This window comes from Rana temporaria, chromosome 10, assembly GCF_905171775.1.
Source record: "Rana temporaria chromosome 10, aRanTem1.1, whole genome shotgun sequence".
NCBI classification, from domain to species: Eukaryota; Metazoa; Chordata; class Amphibia; order Anura; family Ranidae; genus Rana; species Rana temporaria.
This window is the reverse complement of record NC_053498.1, coordinates 93,785,693-93,804,585: the sequence shown is the minus strand read 5'-3', so window position 1 is coordinate 93,804,585 and position 18,893 is coordinate 93,785,693. Positions and strand designations below refer to the sequence as shown.

Sequence of the window (18,893 nt, the reverse complement as noted above, 5' to 3'; positions counted from 1 at the left end):
CTGCTTCCCCGATGGCCAAGACGTCTAATGGCGTTCGGTAAAAACGTTGCCGTGCCCTCCTCCTTCTCCTTCTCATTCGAAGCGCCTGGGCGCACACTAGTTGTGCTATGACCATGCCTGCCCCTGGCATGTTGGCATACAGAAGTCTTGTCCTGCAAGTGTGGTTGCTGAGCTCGTCCGTAAGGGTGCTGCTAAAGCTACTCTCCAGCTGACCTGCACACGTCTGGTGCAAAGTTGCCCCTGCTTTTATGAGGGGCAAGTTTACACCGGACGAACAGCTTACGCGCACCGCTCGTAGCCTGCGTCGGGCGGTCGTACGTTCGTGAATCTCGGTATATCCCTCATTTGCATATTTGATTATGAAATCAATGGGAGCGCTGGGCGTTCTCGGCGTAAATGTGCGCCTACGCTACGCTGGCGCACAAACGTTGCGCCGATCGAAACAAGACTAATTTCTGGCGTACTTGGTTCTGTGGGTACGGCGCACCGATACGACGGCGCATCTGTTCAATTGCGCCGCGCAAATCAAGGTGCCCCGGCATAACGCCTTTGAGAATCTGGGCCTAAGTGTTCCAAAACAGGTGCATTGGGGTGTTATTCACAATGAATATCACTGCAATTGAGCAAGGGATGTTAAGAGAACTACCATGCACTGCAGTGAAGCACGTGTTACTGCAGTGAAATGATATAAATGATGAACTGGCAAATACTTGGTAAAAAAAAATGCAAAATAATCAAATACAACATTTATAAATAGACATTGATTATTATAGTGGTACTTAACATCACTGTCATCGTTATCATCCTTTTTACTTAGACCCCTTTCACACTGAGGAGTTTTTCAGGCGGTACAGCGCTAAAAATAGCGCTGCTATACCGCCTGAAAAACTCCTGCCCAGCAACCTTAATGTGAAAGCCGGAGGGCTTTCACACTGAGGCGATGTGCTGGCAGGAGATAAAAAAAATCTCCTGCAAGCACATCTTTGGAGCGGTGAGAGGAGCGTTGTGTATACCACTCCTTCACCGCTCCTTCCCGTTTAAAACAATGGGAAACCGCGGCAATACCTGCAGAGGTGTATTGCGGGCGGTATTAACCCTTTATCGGAAGCTAGCGGGGGTTAATACCGCACCGCTAGCAGCTGAATCCCACGGCAAATCCAATAGTATAGCGCCGCTATTTTTAGCGGTGCTATACCGCCACCGCGCCTCCCGCCCCAGCTATTAAAACGCTCTCCATGCATCTCAATGGACCCTTTCACACTGAGCCCTGCAAGCAGCATCTTTGGAGCAGCTTTTGGGTGCTGAAAAAAACGCTCCAAAAACGTCCCTCTCAATTGAAATGAATTGAAAGCGCTGTAAAACGCCTTGCCCTTTCACACTGAGGCGTTGCACTGGTGGGGTGTTAAGGCCTCTTTCACACTGGGGCATTTTTCGAGCGTTTTTCGGGCGTTATTTGAGCGTTTTTCGAGCATTATTAGAGCGAAGCCTCATCTGCAATCCCAATGTACTGGTAAAGACCCTAAGACCCTAAAGTTTTAGGGCGTTTTTGCAGTGCCTCTGTATGAAAGGGTAAGGCGTTTTTACAGCGCTTCCAATTCATTTCAATGGGGAGGGGCGTTTATCATGATCGGGCAGTAATGTGGTGGGACCTATGTTTATTCTCTTGGTTGGAACCAACATGGCACTGACGGAAGAGGGTTGATTACACACAAAACCTTTTTACGGTTTTCGAAATGATGCTATGATTAGATACTGTAGCTAATTTAGAAACAAAATAGTTTTTGTTGGGCTGCCACAGAGGCACTTCCTTTTTTACTAGGATTATGAGGATTGATTGTATACTTTTTCCTACTGGACTGGCAGTCTGCAAGGTTATCATAGATTGGTAGTGTACTGTTTCTGCTTTCGTAGATTGATAGCAAGCTTTTTCAGCTGGACTATCATTGATAGGTAGTAAATATTTTCTGCATAGATATTATATATTGGTAATATAATTTCTGCTAGCCTTACATGTATTTATAGTATACTTTTTCTGCTAGGTGATTATAGTTTGGTAGCATATTGTTTTTTGATAATCTGTCATGAAATAGTAATATATTTTTTTTTGGCTGTCTTGAATTAGTCATATATTTTGTATGTTAGATTATTATGAATTTTTACTATACTTTTTACTATTAAGTTATCATAGATTGGTAATATATCTGGACCACCATAATGGTTCTGTACTGTTTCTACTAAGGAATCATGGATTGGCAGTACAATTTTTAAGGGCTACTAGAGACTGATAGTTTGATGCTTCACCCCTTTCAACAATGATTCCAAGCACTGAAATTTCTGCTAGGCAGCTGAAGAATGGCATTCATTTTTGTCAAAGTAAATCATTCTCAACAAGATTTAGGAGTGTGTCTATGGGAATTTTTGACCATTCTTTCAGAAGGGCATTTGTGAGGTCAGGCACTGATGTGGACGAAAAAGCCTGGCTCACAGTCTCCACTTTTTTTCATCCCAAAGGTGTTCTAGGTTGAGGTCAGGAATCTGTGCAGGCCAATCAAGTTCCTCCACCTCAAACTCGCTCATCCATGTTTTTATAAACCTTGCTTTGTGCACTGCTGGGCATTCATGTTGGAACAAGGAGTGGCCATCCCAAAACTGTTCCCACAAAGTTGGGAGCAATAAATTGTCCAAAATGTCTTGGTATGCTGACACCTTAAGATTTTCCATCCCTGGAACTAAGGAGCCAAGCCCAACCCCTAAAAAACAACTCCACACCGTAATCCCCCCTCCATTAAATGATTTGGACCAGTGTACAAAGCAAGGTTCATAAAGACATGGATGAGTGAGTTTGGGGTGGAGGAACTTGACTGGCCTGCAGAGTGGAGACTGCAAGCCAGGCCTTTTTGTCCAACATCAGTGCCTGACCTCACAAATGCGCTTCTGGAAGAATGGTCAAACATTCCCATAGACACCCTCCTAAACCTTATGGACAGCCTTCCCAGAAGAGTTGAAGCTGTTATAGCTGCAAAGGGTGGGCCAACTCAATATTGAACCCTATGGACTAAGACTGGGTTGCCATTAAAGTTCATGTGCGTGTAAAGGTAGGCGTCCCAATACTTTTGGTAATATATTGAATATATAGATACAGACCTATATCTATATTTATATATATAAAAGCCAATGGCCCTGATACACCCTGAAAGATTAGATTTTTCCTAATCGTTTAAAAAAAAAAAAAAAACATTTTTTATATTTTGAATGACCAGGACAAACGATTAATCGTTCTCTTTTATTCATAGTCCATAATGGGTAATTTAAATTGCATTAATCTGTCCCTTTCACCACCCATATGTTTTACTTTAATTAAAATGTCTTTTTGATGATGGCAAGTTGGCATGATTCATTCTTCTTTCACATATTAGAGGAAAGATCCATTAGCACCACCATCCACAATGTAGAATCTATGAAAAGGTGTCAGGTCAAAAGGGTTCCTCTGTTTAATGAGGTCAAGCTAATTGTTTGGGCATGCTTTCACATTGAGTAATATGTGGATTATAAATGATACATGCCCCCTCTTCTGTTTAATAGATTACCATTTTCTTCCATATACTGAAGAAGTCTCATGTTAAGCCCTTAAAGCATCTTAATCATTTGAGGTCACTAATGCTCATAAATATGTTTTATCTTATTAAGGCATAAGGTTATTAAAATACTGAAAAAGCTAAGCTGATTTCACACTACAAAACACTAAGGCATAGCCAGAATAATAAATTCACTTTAAAAAAATTCAGCCAGCACAGCTAACAATTGTCACGTATGTACAGCCATAATATTTATCCTAGATGAAGATTGTTCCTTAAGGTATATTCAGTGACAAGGTCTGAAATTCTGTTATTGTACCAATAAATGCACTACATGTTTGATACAAAAACAGTGCAGGATATGAGCAATAGAATATAATAGATCCCAACCATCCGCTGTGTTCATTGGACACAGCGCATGACAGATCACTGTACCAGCCCTGAGCAAAGCACTGGTTCACTTAAAGGGAATCTGTACCAAGAAATATTGAGGTTACCATTTACTGACTTATTTCTGAAAGTGCTAATTGCCTTCCAATCATGATTGACCTTCTGACTTAGCTCATAGTACTAACAGTACTTTTTGAGCCAATGACTTAGAACATGTATGAAGCCTGTGGAGTCAGAGCGTTTACCCCCAGAGGAGCTGATGTTGTGATGGGTTTCCTATTCTGTCACAAATCTATGAACTGCTCTGTCCTCTCTAACACACCTGGTTAGATAGTGGGATACTGCCAGGGGCGTATCTAGGGTATGGCAGCCATGGAAAGTGCCATGGGCGCCATATGAAGGGGGCGCTGGTGAGTGGCTGGGCAGCAATGCACTTGCCAGGGTCTGATGGTCTCTTCTTCCCTCCAGGCTCCCGAGCATAAGCTGGATCTCCTTTTCAGCACCTTTGCTAATGGACAATGGCAGCGCTGCAAGTGGGACTATTTCTAATTTCTTACTTCTTGAAGTCACTGTATTAGCATATGAAAATAGACACCAGGCTACATGACTGTAAATAAAGTACCGCATATACTCGAGTATAAGCTGACCCGAATATAAGCCGAGGCACCTAATTTTACCACAAAAAATTGGGAAAACTTATTGACTCCAGTATAAGCCTTGGATATCCCATCTGCATGCCTCACTGTGCCTCACTTTGCCTCACTGTGTCCATGTGCATGCCTCACTGTGCCCATGACTAGACTGACGTTTAACATGGAAGTCTATGGAAGGGCTGCCCGGCTTTGAAAAATCGGTGCTCCCCACCCGTAGGTTCCCCTAGACAACAAACTTTGCACACTTATAGAGGTGAAATGGGGCTACATGTGTGCCAAGGCAACCTACGAACGGCCGGTGCCGGATCCCCAAATTTACCAGAGAAATGACTGTTTAACATGAGAGTCTATGGAAGGGGTGCCCGGTTTGAAAAATTGGTGCTCCCCGGCCGTAGGTCCCCCAAACAACAAACATTGCACACTTGTAGAGGAAGAGTTGGACTACATGTGTGCCAAGTTTGGGGTCCAGGGGACCTACGGCTGGCCGGTACTGGGTCCCCAAAATCCGGGAGATCAGGCACAAAAAGGTGACTCGAGTATAAGCCGAGGGAGGCATTTTCAGCACAAAAATTTTGGCTGAAAAACTCGGCTTATACTCGAGTATATACGGTAAGTATATTACTGCAAGGCAAAATAAAATGAACTGCTAAAGGTAATAAACAGGTAAATAAATCTGCTTGAATGCAATGAGCTAACTGCCATGAATACCAGGCTATAATATTGCGGTTAATATTATCAGCACACTGGTAAAGGGCAGTGTAAACATTGAACTGTATAATTTAATAAACAGCATAAACAGCAAGGAACAGTCTCACAGTATCCCCTCTGCAATACATTACAAACAGTTGTATCAGAGTGCACTCTGTATATATGCCCTTAAGTGTACGTAGGGATATATATGTATGTTCTATTTAAATCAGTTAATGGTGGGGTCCAAACTGTGTGGTGGTGCACTTTATTACCGTCTGTTTAAGAGTCACCCAGCACCCTGGTGTGTGCAGATCCAGTCTCCAGCAGTAAGGGGAAGTTCTCAAAAGCCAAGGAAAAAACTCTCAACTCTCCTCCTATTACAAAGTGTCCTTGGCTCTTGTAGTTTACTGCCCTCTTCCCTTTCACAGTGCAGCTCTCCTTATGGACTACATTTCCCAGTGTCCTGTGTAGTTGCATCATCCAGGAAGGAGAGGAGGAGCAGCTGCATTAGCAAGCCTCTTTAACCCTCACAGGCTTACCGCTCTGCCGAGCCAGGAGGAAGGGGAAGAATGGGCAAAGGAGTGCACATGCAGCCACTCTGCACAGCCAGCCACGGGGAGAAAAAAGAGCAGGCAAGGAAACGCACAGGAGTCACATGCTCCTCCTTTTCCTGCCAAGTACCAGCTACACTTGCTGTCTGCCTCTTGTAAACCTCTGCATATCAGCACACTGTGTAAACCAATAAGGTTGCATTGTTCTGCATAGTGCTTTCGGTCCAACACTGCTTACAGGAGTGACGTCACTTTTGGTTAGAGTTGGTTAGAATTGGTCTTTAACATTAGTTGACAAATTGATGGTGTTCTCCTTGCTATTCAATAAGGAGCGGTGTAAATTGCAAAATCTATATCTCAGCTGTTTGACTAGAGTTCAACTTTAATCCTTATACTGCCATGACTAACTATTGTGCAGCAGTAAAAGACTGGACACTTCTACGTGTTGACATGTAGTGTGATCTTTCCCAACCTTAATCCCAATTGTTCCAGGACTCCTGCATAAGTCCCAGACTGTTCTAGGTAGGTCCAGCATAGTGTCCTTTGTCTCCCTGATCAGCACTTCTTTGAAGCAGGGAGGCTTTTGAGTTTGGGTTTCCTGAAATAATGATAAATCCATAATGCAGTGTATAGCCTTTACTCCCGGTTAGTCGAGTTAGAAGAGCCAATAATTTAAAGGAATTGATAACCCAGTCCCTTTTGTATAAAATGATGGGTTCATGTCGGAACTCTGAGGCCCCGTACACACGGCCGAGGAACTCGACGTGCTTGGCACGTCAAGTTCCTCGTCGAGTTCTGGGATGAAGCCGCCGAGGAGCTCGGCGGGACGCCTTCTCCCATAGAACAACGAGAAAATAGAGAACATGTTCTCTATTTTCTCGTCGAGCTCCTCGGCGGCTCCATCGAGCCAAAACTGTACAGACGACAGAGTTTCTCGGCAGAATCCGGGTTTTGACCGAGTTTCTCGGTGAATTCTGCCGAGAAACTCTGTCGTGTGTACGGGGCCTCAGGGGAAAGCTGACAATTCTGTATAGGAAGAGATACTGTTTTTTTCTGTTTTCAATATTTTATGCCATTGGTACATGTCCCCCATGGCAGCGCCTGTCTTCACATACGTTTTGGTTTGACAATAGCTAGCTCTACAAATGCTCAGCGCTGAATAACAAGATTCAGCTCCCATAGACTTCAACTGAGTTCACCACAAAGTTTGTACACCTTGAACTTTGAGCAAGCTGGGTGAAACTGTTTGCAAACTGAACCCAGGCAGAATTGCACATCCCTCAGCAATACATTTGGGCAAATAAATATAAATTAAATTTAGAAAATATTAAGATATTATAAAATATAAAACAAATAAAAATGAAACCTCCTATTCCCAGTGTACATACAAGCACATGCTTGGATGTGCTTATGTATTTAAAATCTTACTGTGTGATACGTGTTAGGCATCCCCATGCATGCCAGAGGTGCCAGAGATATATGGATTATTTTAGGTTTAAATTTAAAATGTTGAGTTATATAGGTTTTCAATGTTTTCGGATATCATAACTTTTTTTTTACCGTTTCACAAGCCCACAATATTTTGCTAAATCTATTTGGTACCTTTTAATCTTTTTTTATTTCCTGGAAAACTTGGAGACTATATTGTATTTGTATTAACTATAAAGTAGCTTAATTTTCACTGAAATTTTAGAGTTCATCAGATATCCACCAGCAATCCTGATACTTCCATCTTTTATTCTTTGGACCCTTTGCCTTAAAGTGGATTTAAATCCGAAAAATTGTATTTATTTTTTTGATGTCACAATGTAGAGTATACGATTTCCTATCATCTGTGCCCAGTCTTGCCACACAGAGTTAATCCAGCTCTGAGCAATCCTCTTTTATTGTTCAGTTAAAAAAAAACGGACTTACAGAGGAAAACCTTAGTCCGTTCCGCCCCCTTGCTGTGAATGACAGGTTATTTACCGTATTTATCTTCATATAACGCGCCCCGGCGTATAGCACGCACCCCCAACCTAGAAGGAAAATTCCTGGGAAAAAAAAAAAAATTATTGTAGTTTGGATGCCCCTCATCGGTGTCTTGCCCGGCGTCCATCGGTGGCCTTGTCCGGTCCGGCGTCCTTCTGCGGCCATCGTGGTGTCCTCCCCGCTGTGTTTTTCAGCCGATCCCCGCCTCCCGTGCTGTGTTTGAACCACCCTGCCGACATATACCGAGCGCAGTACACTCGGGTATACCCAGGCAGGCTCGGCTCCTCCCACGTAAAGGACGTACAGGACGCACAGGACGTGACTGCGAGCGGAGCCGAGCCTGCCCGACTATACCCGAGTGTACTGCGCTCGGTATATGTCGGCGGAGTCGTTCAAACACAGCGCGAGAAGCGGGTATCGGCATATATCGCGCACCCACGATTTTGCCCTGATTTTAAGGGCAAAAAAGTGCGCGGTATACGCCGATAAATACGATACATATCTCATGCACTAGCCTGGAGACAGGCATTATTTTTTAATTCCCACCCCCACTCCTTTTCTGAAGTCATGTTGTTACTTTTCTGGATTTTGATTGGATGTTAGTGATCATACCAGAATTTAGTGTAAGGGGAGTGTAGAGGAGGGCGGGGAGTCTACTGACATCACGACTCCACCCACAGAGCTCCAGACAACAGATCAACCCACAGAATCTGCAGTTTTTCGGGTCTCATTAAGCCTCGTACACACGATAGGTTAACCTGAGGACAACGGTCTGAAGGACCGTTGTCATAGGTTAACCGATGAAGCTAACTGATGGTCCGTCACGCCTACACACCATAGGTTAAATAACCGATCGTGTCAGAACGCGGTGACGTAAAACACAACGACGTGCTGAAAAAAACGAAGTTCAATGCTTCCAAGCATGCGTCGACTTGATTCTGAGCATGCATGGATTTTTAACCGATGGTCGCGCCTACAAACAATCGGTTTTGACCTATCGGTTAGGAATCCATAGGTTAATTTTAAAGCAAGTTGGCTTTTTTTAACTTATGGTTAAATAACCTATGGGGCATACACACGATCGGTTTTGACCGATGAAAACGGTCCTTCAGACCTATCATGTGTACGAGGCCTAACAGACAGAGGGGAGACATTTGACAGGTAAGGATACATGCAGGAGGCTTGTATATTCTTATAGATCAGCACTATGGCAGTAGTTTAGAAAGGATGAGAGTGGGTTTACATACACTTTAAGAAGCTATATCATTTAAGGGGACTTTGATGAATTAAATAATGTACTGTACATTTTAGAATTTTTAAAAAAAATGAAGTTTATGAATGAAAAATACAAAATAAAGAGTTCTTATTTCAGCAGAATAAATTCTAATTCTTTTCCCCATTGTTGTTGCAGATACTTGGTGCTTGAACATGTATCCGGTGGAGAGCTTTTTGACTACCTGGTTAAAAAGGGGCGACTAACTCCAAAGGAGGCTCGAAAATTCTTTCGACAAATCATATCTGCTTTAGATTTCTGTCACAGCTACTCCATATGGTGAGTCGGAATTTTTGCTTTCCTATGTGCATTGACGTGCACAACGCTTACCAAAGGTTACTGTTATTCACTTTCATAGCCCAGGAATATAAGCTGAGCGATAAAAGAAGGAAGCAAAAGAGTTTTGTCAGAGATACAGTATAAGGAAACAAGCAGCTAAAACAAATAGTCAAGTCAAGCTGAGGCGCAAAAAGACAGAGTTAAAGTAGACATGTGATGCTGTATGAACAATATGCTGCAAAACATGGACCGGAGGATATAGGAACTGATCTTGTTTTTGAATTATGATTAATTATTATAATTATTTTATTATAGGGTCAATTCACACAAGGGCAAAAGTCTTCTGGGGGTTCATTTAAGGCAGGGGTGCCCAACCTTTTGAAGAGCGAGGGCCACTTAAGCAACTTAGTAACCAGTCGCGGGCCACCATGAGCGCCGCGGACGGATGACATGTCACGGCTACTCTATAGGCCCTTTGTTCCGCCCAGATGGAAGGGGACAAATGTTTTTCGGATTGGAGGTAGGCAGGTGTAAACTAACATCTGTCGCTCTGTAGAGGTGAATTGAGGGTCCCATTTGGTCAGGCTAATCGTGTGAAAATGGCCTAATACTGCTTTCACACTGATGTGCTGTGGTTTACCCACACCGCGAGTGCAGCTGTGTCTATCCTGCAGGTTAGCTGAACTTTGCTATAGACTCCGCCTGTAGCAAAAGCCAACGCTGTAGAGGAAGCATCGACTTATTGGGGGGCTCTGCTTCGTAGCCGATTTGTTCCTCTACTACTAGCTTCATATCACAACACTGATGCTGTGGTATGATGGGTCGGCAACCTGCGATCTTTGCTTGCCAACCCGCCATTCCAGAGCAGGAGGTTGACCTGTGTTGAGCAAAAGAAGGAGGTTGCCATTGCCGATTTCTCCTTCAAAATTGCTAGTTGCCTGTCTGTCATCTAATTGTTTTAATATTTCCTGAGTCACTGACCTGGAATTAGCATTTGGATCAGGAATTCTGATTTTGCTCAGACTTCACTTATGCCCTGTACACACGATAGGTTAATCTGATGAAAACGGTCTGATGGATTCTTCCATCAGTTATCCGATGAAGCTGACTGATGATCAGTCGTGCCTACACACCATCAGTTAAAAAAACAATTGTGTCAGAACGCGGTGACGTAAAACACAACGACGTGCTGAAAAAAATTAAGTTCAATGCTTCCAAGAATGCGTCGACTTGATTCTGAGAATGCGTGGATTTTTAACCGGTGGACGTACATACAGACGATCGTTTTTTATCCATCATATCATTTTAAAACAAGTTCCTATTTTTTTAACCTATGGATAAATAACCGATGGGGCCCACACACGATCGGTTTGGTCTGACGAAAACAGTCCATCAGACCGTTTTCATCAGACTAACCTATCGTGTGTACGCAGCATCAAAGTGAAGTATACCTATACTGTATGCCACTGGGACAAATTGTGAGGTTGAATCTTACTATCAGGGACACAGACCACAATAAAACCAGATTCTAACTATTTCATACTATCCAAAACATTAAAAAAAAATGTAGGCCATGCATATCCTTTAGCGCATACTTGTTCTGCATAAGTGACTGTTTTGCGTGGGTGAATGAGGTCAGCTGCCACTATAGTTATCATGGTATATAGATCATGGGTGAGGAAGGGTGAGGAAGGGGTTAAATGTGTATCCTGGGTGTGTTCTAACTGTGTGCGGGGAGGGGGGTGACTGGGGGAGGTGACCGATGCTGTGTCCCTATGTACAAGGGACACAGATCGGTCTCCTCTCCTCTGACAGCACGTGGAGCTCTGTGTTTACACACCGAGCTCCACGTCCCTGCTGTGTTACCGACGATCGCGTGTACCCGGCGGACATCGCGGCCGCCAGGTACACGCATCGGCTTCCCAGCGATGCGCCGGGACAGTGTTTACCCGCTGCGCGCCCCCCAGAGGCGCGCGGGTAATGCACTTTAAATGACGTCCAAAGACGTCCACTTGGCACTTGAGAGCCGCGCTGTTGACGTCTTTTGTCAATAGCGCGGGTCTCAAGTGGTTAATAACTGTAATGCTCAAGCGTGGATTTTCAGTCTGGCTACTGTTACCGGCCCTATTTAAAAATTCTTCAGGAGAATCCACTAGAGTGCAAAGATAATCAGATACTGCATCATACATTTTCTAGGTGAATACTTCGAATATATGAAGGACTCAGATGCTGGTGCCACTGGTAGCTTGGATGAAAATCCACATTTAACCTGTCAAGGCACAGGAAAATCTTGCCTTAGTTCAGACACCAGAGAACATTCAGGGATACTGAATTCTTCTCCGCTTCACTAGAAATAAGGAAATAGGTTGTAAGAAGAGTTGCTATTTAATATATTTCTCAGGGGGAAAAAAAACATTTGCAAGATATGGCTGTAATACATATGTAGACGGGGCCTAACCAGTGTACCCGAGAATTCAGCAAACACACGTGGAAATTAAAATTTTGCTTATAATGTAGACTTAGACTGCTTACAGAATAAAGACAATTTAAATTAAAGGCACCACATATGTTGCAGGTGATATACTTCAGGCAGAGGAGGGCACATTTTATTCACAAGGCCCTTTCCAATAGTAATATATTATACAGTTACACTCCACTTAATGCAAGAGGACTTCCCCAGGAGGAACTATGATATTCCTTGTTTACACTGCGACAGGGGTCAAGCCCTGGGAAAAAAGTGTGGGAACTCCCACCCAAGATCCACTCTCCCACCAAAAAAAAAAAAATGATACGCTCATATGCATAATTACTAAACCGCATGTTTTTTTTTTCTAAATCCTGCGATAACTCGCGGCAGACCTCCGCAATGTCTCCTGGGAACAATGACAAAAGCTCCCAGGAGACATTGCGGCATTGAGGAAGTGACGGAATACCCGCACACTATCCGATGAATCCATATACAGAAAGCGGCCAGTAACAAAGGATTATTAAGGTTCGCCTGCCCCTGATAGTGACTCGAGCTGGGCATCGCCGCTTAGTGAAGGATTGGCTCGGGAGGCTCGGCTGCTCTCGGCTGCTCTAGTCCTGCAAAGGGAACTGCGTTCCTGCTGTGAAAAAAGTGCAGGGACGCCGTTCCCACGCGTTCCCGCAGGGCTTGAGCCCTGCGATCCCCGGATGTCCTTGCATGTTGTAGATATCTGGCTGCCAGTAGGAAACTCTTTCAGGAAGCAGCTGATAGAGTAAACACCCTGTAAGGGAAAACCTAATCTTTCCCCTTAGGTACCTCTCCCTAATGCTACTACTACTTTTTTACTAACTGGTGGGGGCTCTGTCCCTATCTTACTTCCACACTGTGGCCATACACATTATTTATATAATTCTGTGTCAAGATGGCTGTCAAGTCTTGTGGGATTTCAGTATCTGTAAAGATATGCCGTACTCCCCAAGACTGCTGCCTGGAGCCCATAGCAGGGGTCAACAAGTCTTCAATAGGCACCTGCCAGCCAGGAGGAAACAGCACAGTGCCACTTTCAGGTTGGAGGATTTATTGCAGCCTTCACGTATTCCTTCAAAGATCCTGCAAGTACAGAAAAATACCTGTTGATTTTTTAGAAATGCACTTAGCACCTAAGCCTCATTGTGGGGCTGACAGCACACAGCTTTTTTTGTGTACTAAGTGGTGTTAACCCCCCCCCCCCCCCCCCCCAAGGCCTTTTGCTTCACTGCTAAACCACTCTCACTTACAGATCTCTACAATATAGAGGCTAATCATTCTGCAGTCCATTATAAGAACTAGGAGGGCTAGTCCATGAGATAACACAGGCTGTGTGTAGAGGAATCAGGACGGCTCTAAATGTCTGACCAGAGCAACACGTTTTTGGCACACTTATGCCCTGTACACACGATAGGAATTACCTATGGGCTAAAATCTGATGGAATTTTCTGTCAGAATTCTATTCAAGCTGTCTTCCATCAGTCTTGCATACACACTGTCAGACTAACTTCCGACCGTCCAAAACGTGGTGACGTAAAACACTACGCTGAGCCGAGAAAATGGAAGTTCGACTTGATTCTGAGCATGCGTGTTTTTTTCTCCGTCGGAGTTCCACACAGACGATCGGAATTTCCCATAGGATTTTTTTCCATCAGAAAAAAAAATAAAACATGTTCTATTTCCAAACTCCGGGCAGGCAGAATTGCACATCCCTCAGCAATACATTTGGGCAAATAAATATCAAATACATTTAGAAAATATTAAGATATTATAAAATATAAAACAAATAAAAATAAAAATGAAACCTCCTTTTCCCAGTGTACATACAAGCATATGCTTGGATGTGCTTATGTATTTAAAATCTTGTTGTGTGATACGTATTAGGCATCCCCATGCATGCCCGAGATGCCAGAGATATAAGGATCATTTTAGGTTTAACTTTCAATACAGATGAATATTTTGATCCATGTGTTTTAAATGATAGTGATTTATTCACCACAATTGAATGTTTAGTCAAACTCATGTTCACTGCTTTGTAAATATGCCTCTAATGCCACTTACACGCGATCGGTTCGTCTGATGAAAACGGTCTGATGGACCGTTTTCATCAGATGAACCGATCGTGTGTGGACCCCATAGTTTTTTTTCCCATCGGTGAAAAAACGTAGGACCTGTTTTAAAATTATCTGATGGTTAAAAAACCGATAGAAAAAAACGATCGTCTGTGGGGAAATCCATCGGTTAAAAATCAATGCATGCTCAGAATCAAGTCGACGCATGCTCGGAAGCATTGAACTTCATTTTTCTCAGCACGTCGTCACCGCGTTCTGACACGATCGTTGTTTAAACTGATGGTGTGTAGGCAAGACTGATGAAAGTCAGCTTCATCGGATATCTGATGAAAAAATCCATCAGACCGTTTTCATCGGATGAACCGATCGTGTGTACAGGGCATTAGTGTAGCTCACTGATATATTAAACATTTTAAATTTCAACGCTGACAAAAATTGGGAACGTCGGTTTTGTTTTTCTCATTTACATTTTTATTGCTACATTTCTGCACACATTTCAGGTTTACAATACAAGAATTGGCTATCTTATTTCTTGTAACATCTTTATTAAAGGAAAATAAAATGAAAAATTTCTGTGACACTTTTGTGTTTGTTAGGTTAAAGCTGTAGTAAACTCTGGCGCATAAATCATCCGCAACTATAAGGCCACTAGTTTATACCTTTTAAAACACATCGCAATCTGATTTATCCCCCTATCATGTTTATTATTTATTTTCCAGTGCATTTTCTTTTCTATGTATCCCAGCTGAAGCCGGCACCATCTTAGCTTCTGTTTTGCCGCTCCCTCCCTGCAGCATTCTTTTGCCCTTTCCTCTGTGTCTTTGCTGTGTTCTCACGCATGCGCTATGGACCTGCTTGCTCCGTTGATGCTGAGTGTCCAGGTTTCATCCTCCGTGACATAGCAAGTCACATGGAGTGTATCAGAAAAATCAAAATGCAAACTCACAAGATTACCTGCTGATGATGCAGGCCTAGCAACAGGATGAATAGACTGAGCGCACACAGAGCATGTCATAAATGGGGCCAAAATGGACATACACTGGTGATGTCATTGGAGTAAACTTTGGGCGATTTCTCCTAAAGGGCACAAGTTGGAACAATACGAAAGGCACTAATATGTAATTTGAACCAGACTGCTTTACTTGGGGAAAACAATTAAATGAGAGTTTGCTACAAAAAAATGTACAACTCAAATTAAGAGAGAATACTGCTACTACTGGAAAAAAAACAAAAACTTTATTCTACTTCTAACAAATATGGTGAAAAATAATATAGCTCTGACCCCAATCTTGAATAGTTGGGGAACACCTCCTAATACATTATACCCTATAAAAGCAAAAAGTCAGGGCACCGAGGAGGGAGGACTAAACCTGGCGATAGATGTTTTTATCTTCATTCAGTCCGCTGAATTGAATTGGATGGAAGAATCCTCCTTGCTGGGATATTGTATTCTATGATCCCTCCACTATCACTATACACTGATCAGCGAGTGCAGCCACGGATTGATAAAACTTTTCCAGCATGTCCCTTTGACTGAAGTTGATCAAACTATCAACTTCAATCGAGCAGGGACAGCGGTTCTGCTGAACCGTGTAACAGCTCTGGTGAACGGAGTGAACCACAACTGTGGCTAGCAAGGAATTCCCATGCACCTCTCTATGTGAGAATTCAGTATTGGACCACAGGCGTCACTCCACACAAACAGGAGTTTGGGGGTTCTCTACATCATGTCTCTCTCACATAAAAGGATGCGATGAGCTACTAGGTGTGAGCGCATTACAACATGCGATTGTACCCTAGACTTAAAGATACAATGCACTAGGAGATTCCAATGCACAGCTGTATGCAAGGGATTATCAGTATTGGACCCCAGGCGTCACTCCAATCTGAGAGCAGAAGTTTGGGGGTTCTCTACATCATATCATTTAAACATACAGTAGTGCATTAGGCCACTAAGGGAGTATGTATAGAATACCTTCAACCCTTAGCATAGAAAAGTTAGAGCGAACATGTTCTGTAACTTAGGACAAGGGCCCTTTAACAACTAGGAACTTATGTCAAGCACGTAGTTAGTAAGAATAGTGGTAACTAATAGCAACAACATAAGAGAGGCATATATAGCTCAGGTTATTGGAAGTATGTTCCTTTAAGAAGTTCCTCAGCAACCAACTATAGCACAACAGCAGTCCCAAGTTAAGATGATAGTTTACAAGGCAACATTAGATAGCATTTGATAAGCAACAATATCTGCAGCAGATCTTTCTAAGGTACTACAAGTAAAACATGTGCTACTTATCTGTTTGTAGGGGCTTGAGACAAGGGATTCCGTAGTGTAGGGTGTCTACCAGGAATTTCTCTTAGGGTGCCACTAATAATGGTTGTCTGGAAGTAGATAGCATAATGGCTATGTAGATGTGGAGATTCTTAGTAAAGTTGATCTGTAGCAAGGAGAGCGCTGGCAACAAGAATGTAGCATGGCCGAGCTACGGCTGACAATAATAGAACGGCGCCTCTATGCAAGGCAAATGCCTATATAGGCAGAAGACAGGTGCAGTGCATAGCACTGGAACATACGTGGCGCCGGGCGAGGACGTCATCGTGCGGGCGACGTATGTGTTCCAGAGTGGAACGCATTACGGCGCTGAAAGCGCCTGTTACAAACAGACAGAGTTTCCATCAGAGTATGGCCAGCTTAAAGAGGAAGTAAACCATGATGGGTTTTACTTCCTCCTTATTTCCCTGCAAAGGTGAAGCATAATGGGCTACTATGCATCACATAGTAGCCCATTATGTGTCACTTACCTGAAACCGAAGCCTGCGATGTCCCCGCTGGTTGGAAGCATCCATCTTCAGCCCTCTTCCTTCCAGGGCCGCGGACTCTGGCTCAGTGATTGGCCAGAGTTGTGTGATATGACAGGGTGTAAAACCAGGGTGTACAACCAGGATGTACAGCCACTTTAAGGACTGGGCAAAATACACAATACTACAGTGGTGTACGAAGTTTTTCACTCTGCATCTACGTCTAGTTCCAGAACAGATTCTGATATCAAGGTTTTTTGAAAGAGTAAGTAGAGATAAGGTTTTAAGTAGATTGGTTGACCCCCTGCCTGATGAAAATGTTCCATCATATTCTGAAGTTTTGGTTTAGATTTCTCTATCCTCTGAACATATTGTTTGTTCTGCTTGACTATTGCTTCATCTGTAAGCATCAGATTTTTTCCATTACTGGAAATTTCACATCTTGCTTCTGTAAGGAAGTGATTCATCAAATTTTTATAAGTTACAGTAAAACCTTGGTTTGAGAATAACTTGGTGTAAGAGCGTTTTGCAAGACAGGCAAAATGTTTTAATTAATTTTGCCTTGATATACAAGCAATGTCTTGATATAAGAGTAGCGTCATGTCACAACTGAGTATAAAAAAGAAGAGAGGAGGCTCTAATAGCCCATTCACAGAGGGACGACTTTTTATCCGGCTTCAAGTCGCCCCAAGTCGCCCCTAGTCGCCTCAATTCACGCTGCATGAGAAAATCAATGTAAGTGAATGGAGCCGTCTTAATGTACACTACTGCAGTCGCTCCGACTTCAGAAAAGGTTCCTGTACTACTTCAATCCGACTTCTAGGCGACTTGTAGGCAACTTGTACCCATTGATTTCAATGGAAGTCACCTCAGAAGTCGGATCACTGTCTTAACAGAAGCAACAATACAGGAAGAGAACATACATTTCTTGATTCTTGTTTGATTGGCCACTGGAAAGCCTCCTGTCTTGGAGGCAACTTGAAGTTGCCTTGTAAGTAGCCTCATGACATGCTGTGATTCATACTCAAGTCGTGTCCAAGTTGCTTCCCAAAGTCGCGCTGGAAGTCGCGTTGCCCCTGTGTGATTGGGCTCTTAGTGTAGCAATATGGTTACATTTAATGAAGGTACAACATTTAGCAACTTATTTCTACACTTAGAGGTGCCTCTCTTCTCTTTTATACCCTGTAAACAAAATGCTTTGATATACAAGCATGTTTCTGGAACGAATTATGCTTGCAAACCAAGGTTTTACAGTAGCTTAAAAAGTACATGGGTTAAATCGTTAAGGATCTAACCTGCTTGCAGGACCTTTCAGTTTAATAGCCACTTCTAAAATCTTTTCACAAAAGTTCTAAGACAGCAGACAGGAACAATATACTTGGCTATGAGCACCCATATGATCAGAGTGCTTCCAGTGTCTGGGTAGACCCCTGCCTTATAGTATGTTTGATGTACAAATACAAGCAGAGTCCTGCTTAACCACTTAAGCTACGCCTAACGCCGATATACGTCGGCAGAATGGCACCGCTGGGCACAATCACGTACCTGTACGTGATTGTATAAAGCCCAGCGGTGGGTTTTTGTATAAAGCTCCGTGACCACGGCCGCGGGACTCGCGGACCCGATCGCTGCTGAAGTCCCGCGATCGTTCCCCGGAGCTGAAAAACGGGGAGAGCTGTGTGTAAACACAGCTTCCCCGTTCTTCACTGTGGCGGCGTCATCGATCGTGTGATCCCTTTTATAGGGGGACACAATCGATGATGCCACACCTAAAGCCACACCCCCCTACAGTTGTAAACACACTTCAGGTCACTGTGGTTAACTCCCAAACTGCAATTGTCATTTTCACAATAAACAATGCATTTTAAATGTGCGCCATAATGTCGCAGTCATGAAAAAAATCGCTGATCGCCACCATTTGTAGTAAAAAATGTTTTTTTTATAAAAATGCAATAAAACTATCCCTTATTTTTTAAACGCTATCAATTTTGCGCAAACCAACCGATAAACGCTTATTGCAATTTTTTTTACCAAAAATAGGTAGAAGAATATGTATCAGGCCTAAACTTTTTTTTTTATGTTTTTGGGGGATATTTATTATAGCAAAAAGTTAAAAATATTGCATTTTTTTCAAAATTGTCGCTCT

General features: G+C 43.0%; 1 protein-coding gene across 7 annotated transcripts in view; it reads left to right on the top strand.

Annotated features, from left to right (window-relative positions):
* Positions 1-18,893, top strand: part of LOC120915320 (serine/threonine-protein kinase BRSK2-like) — a 375,368-nt gene that overhangs the window by 260,051 nt on the left and 96,424 nt on the right. For all 7 annotated transcript variants that reach the window (XM_040325720.1, XM_040325719.1, XM_040325718.1 and 4 more), the window contains exon 4: positions 9,242-9,382. In XM_040325720.1, the coding sequence (XP_040181654.1) occupies positions 9,242-9,382 (141 nt within the window). The remainder of the gene's footprint in view (positions 1-9,241; positions 9,383-18,893) is intronic.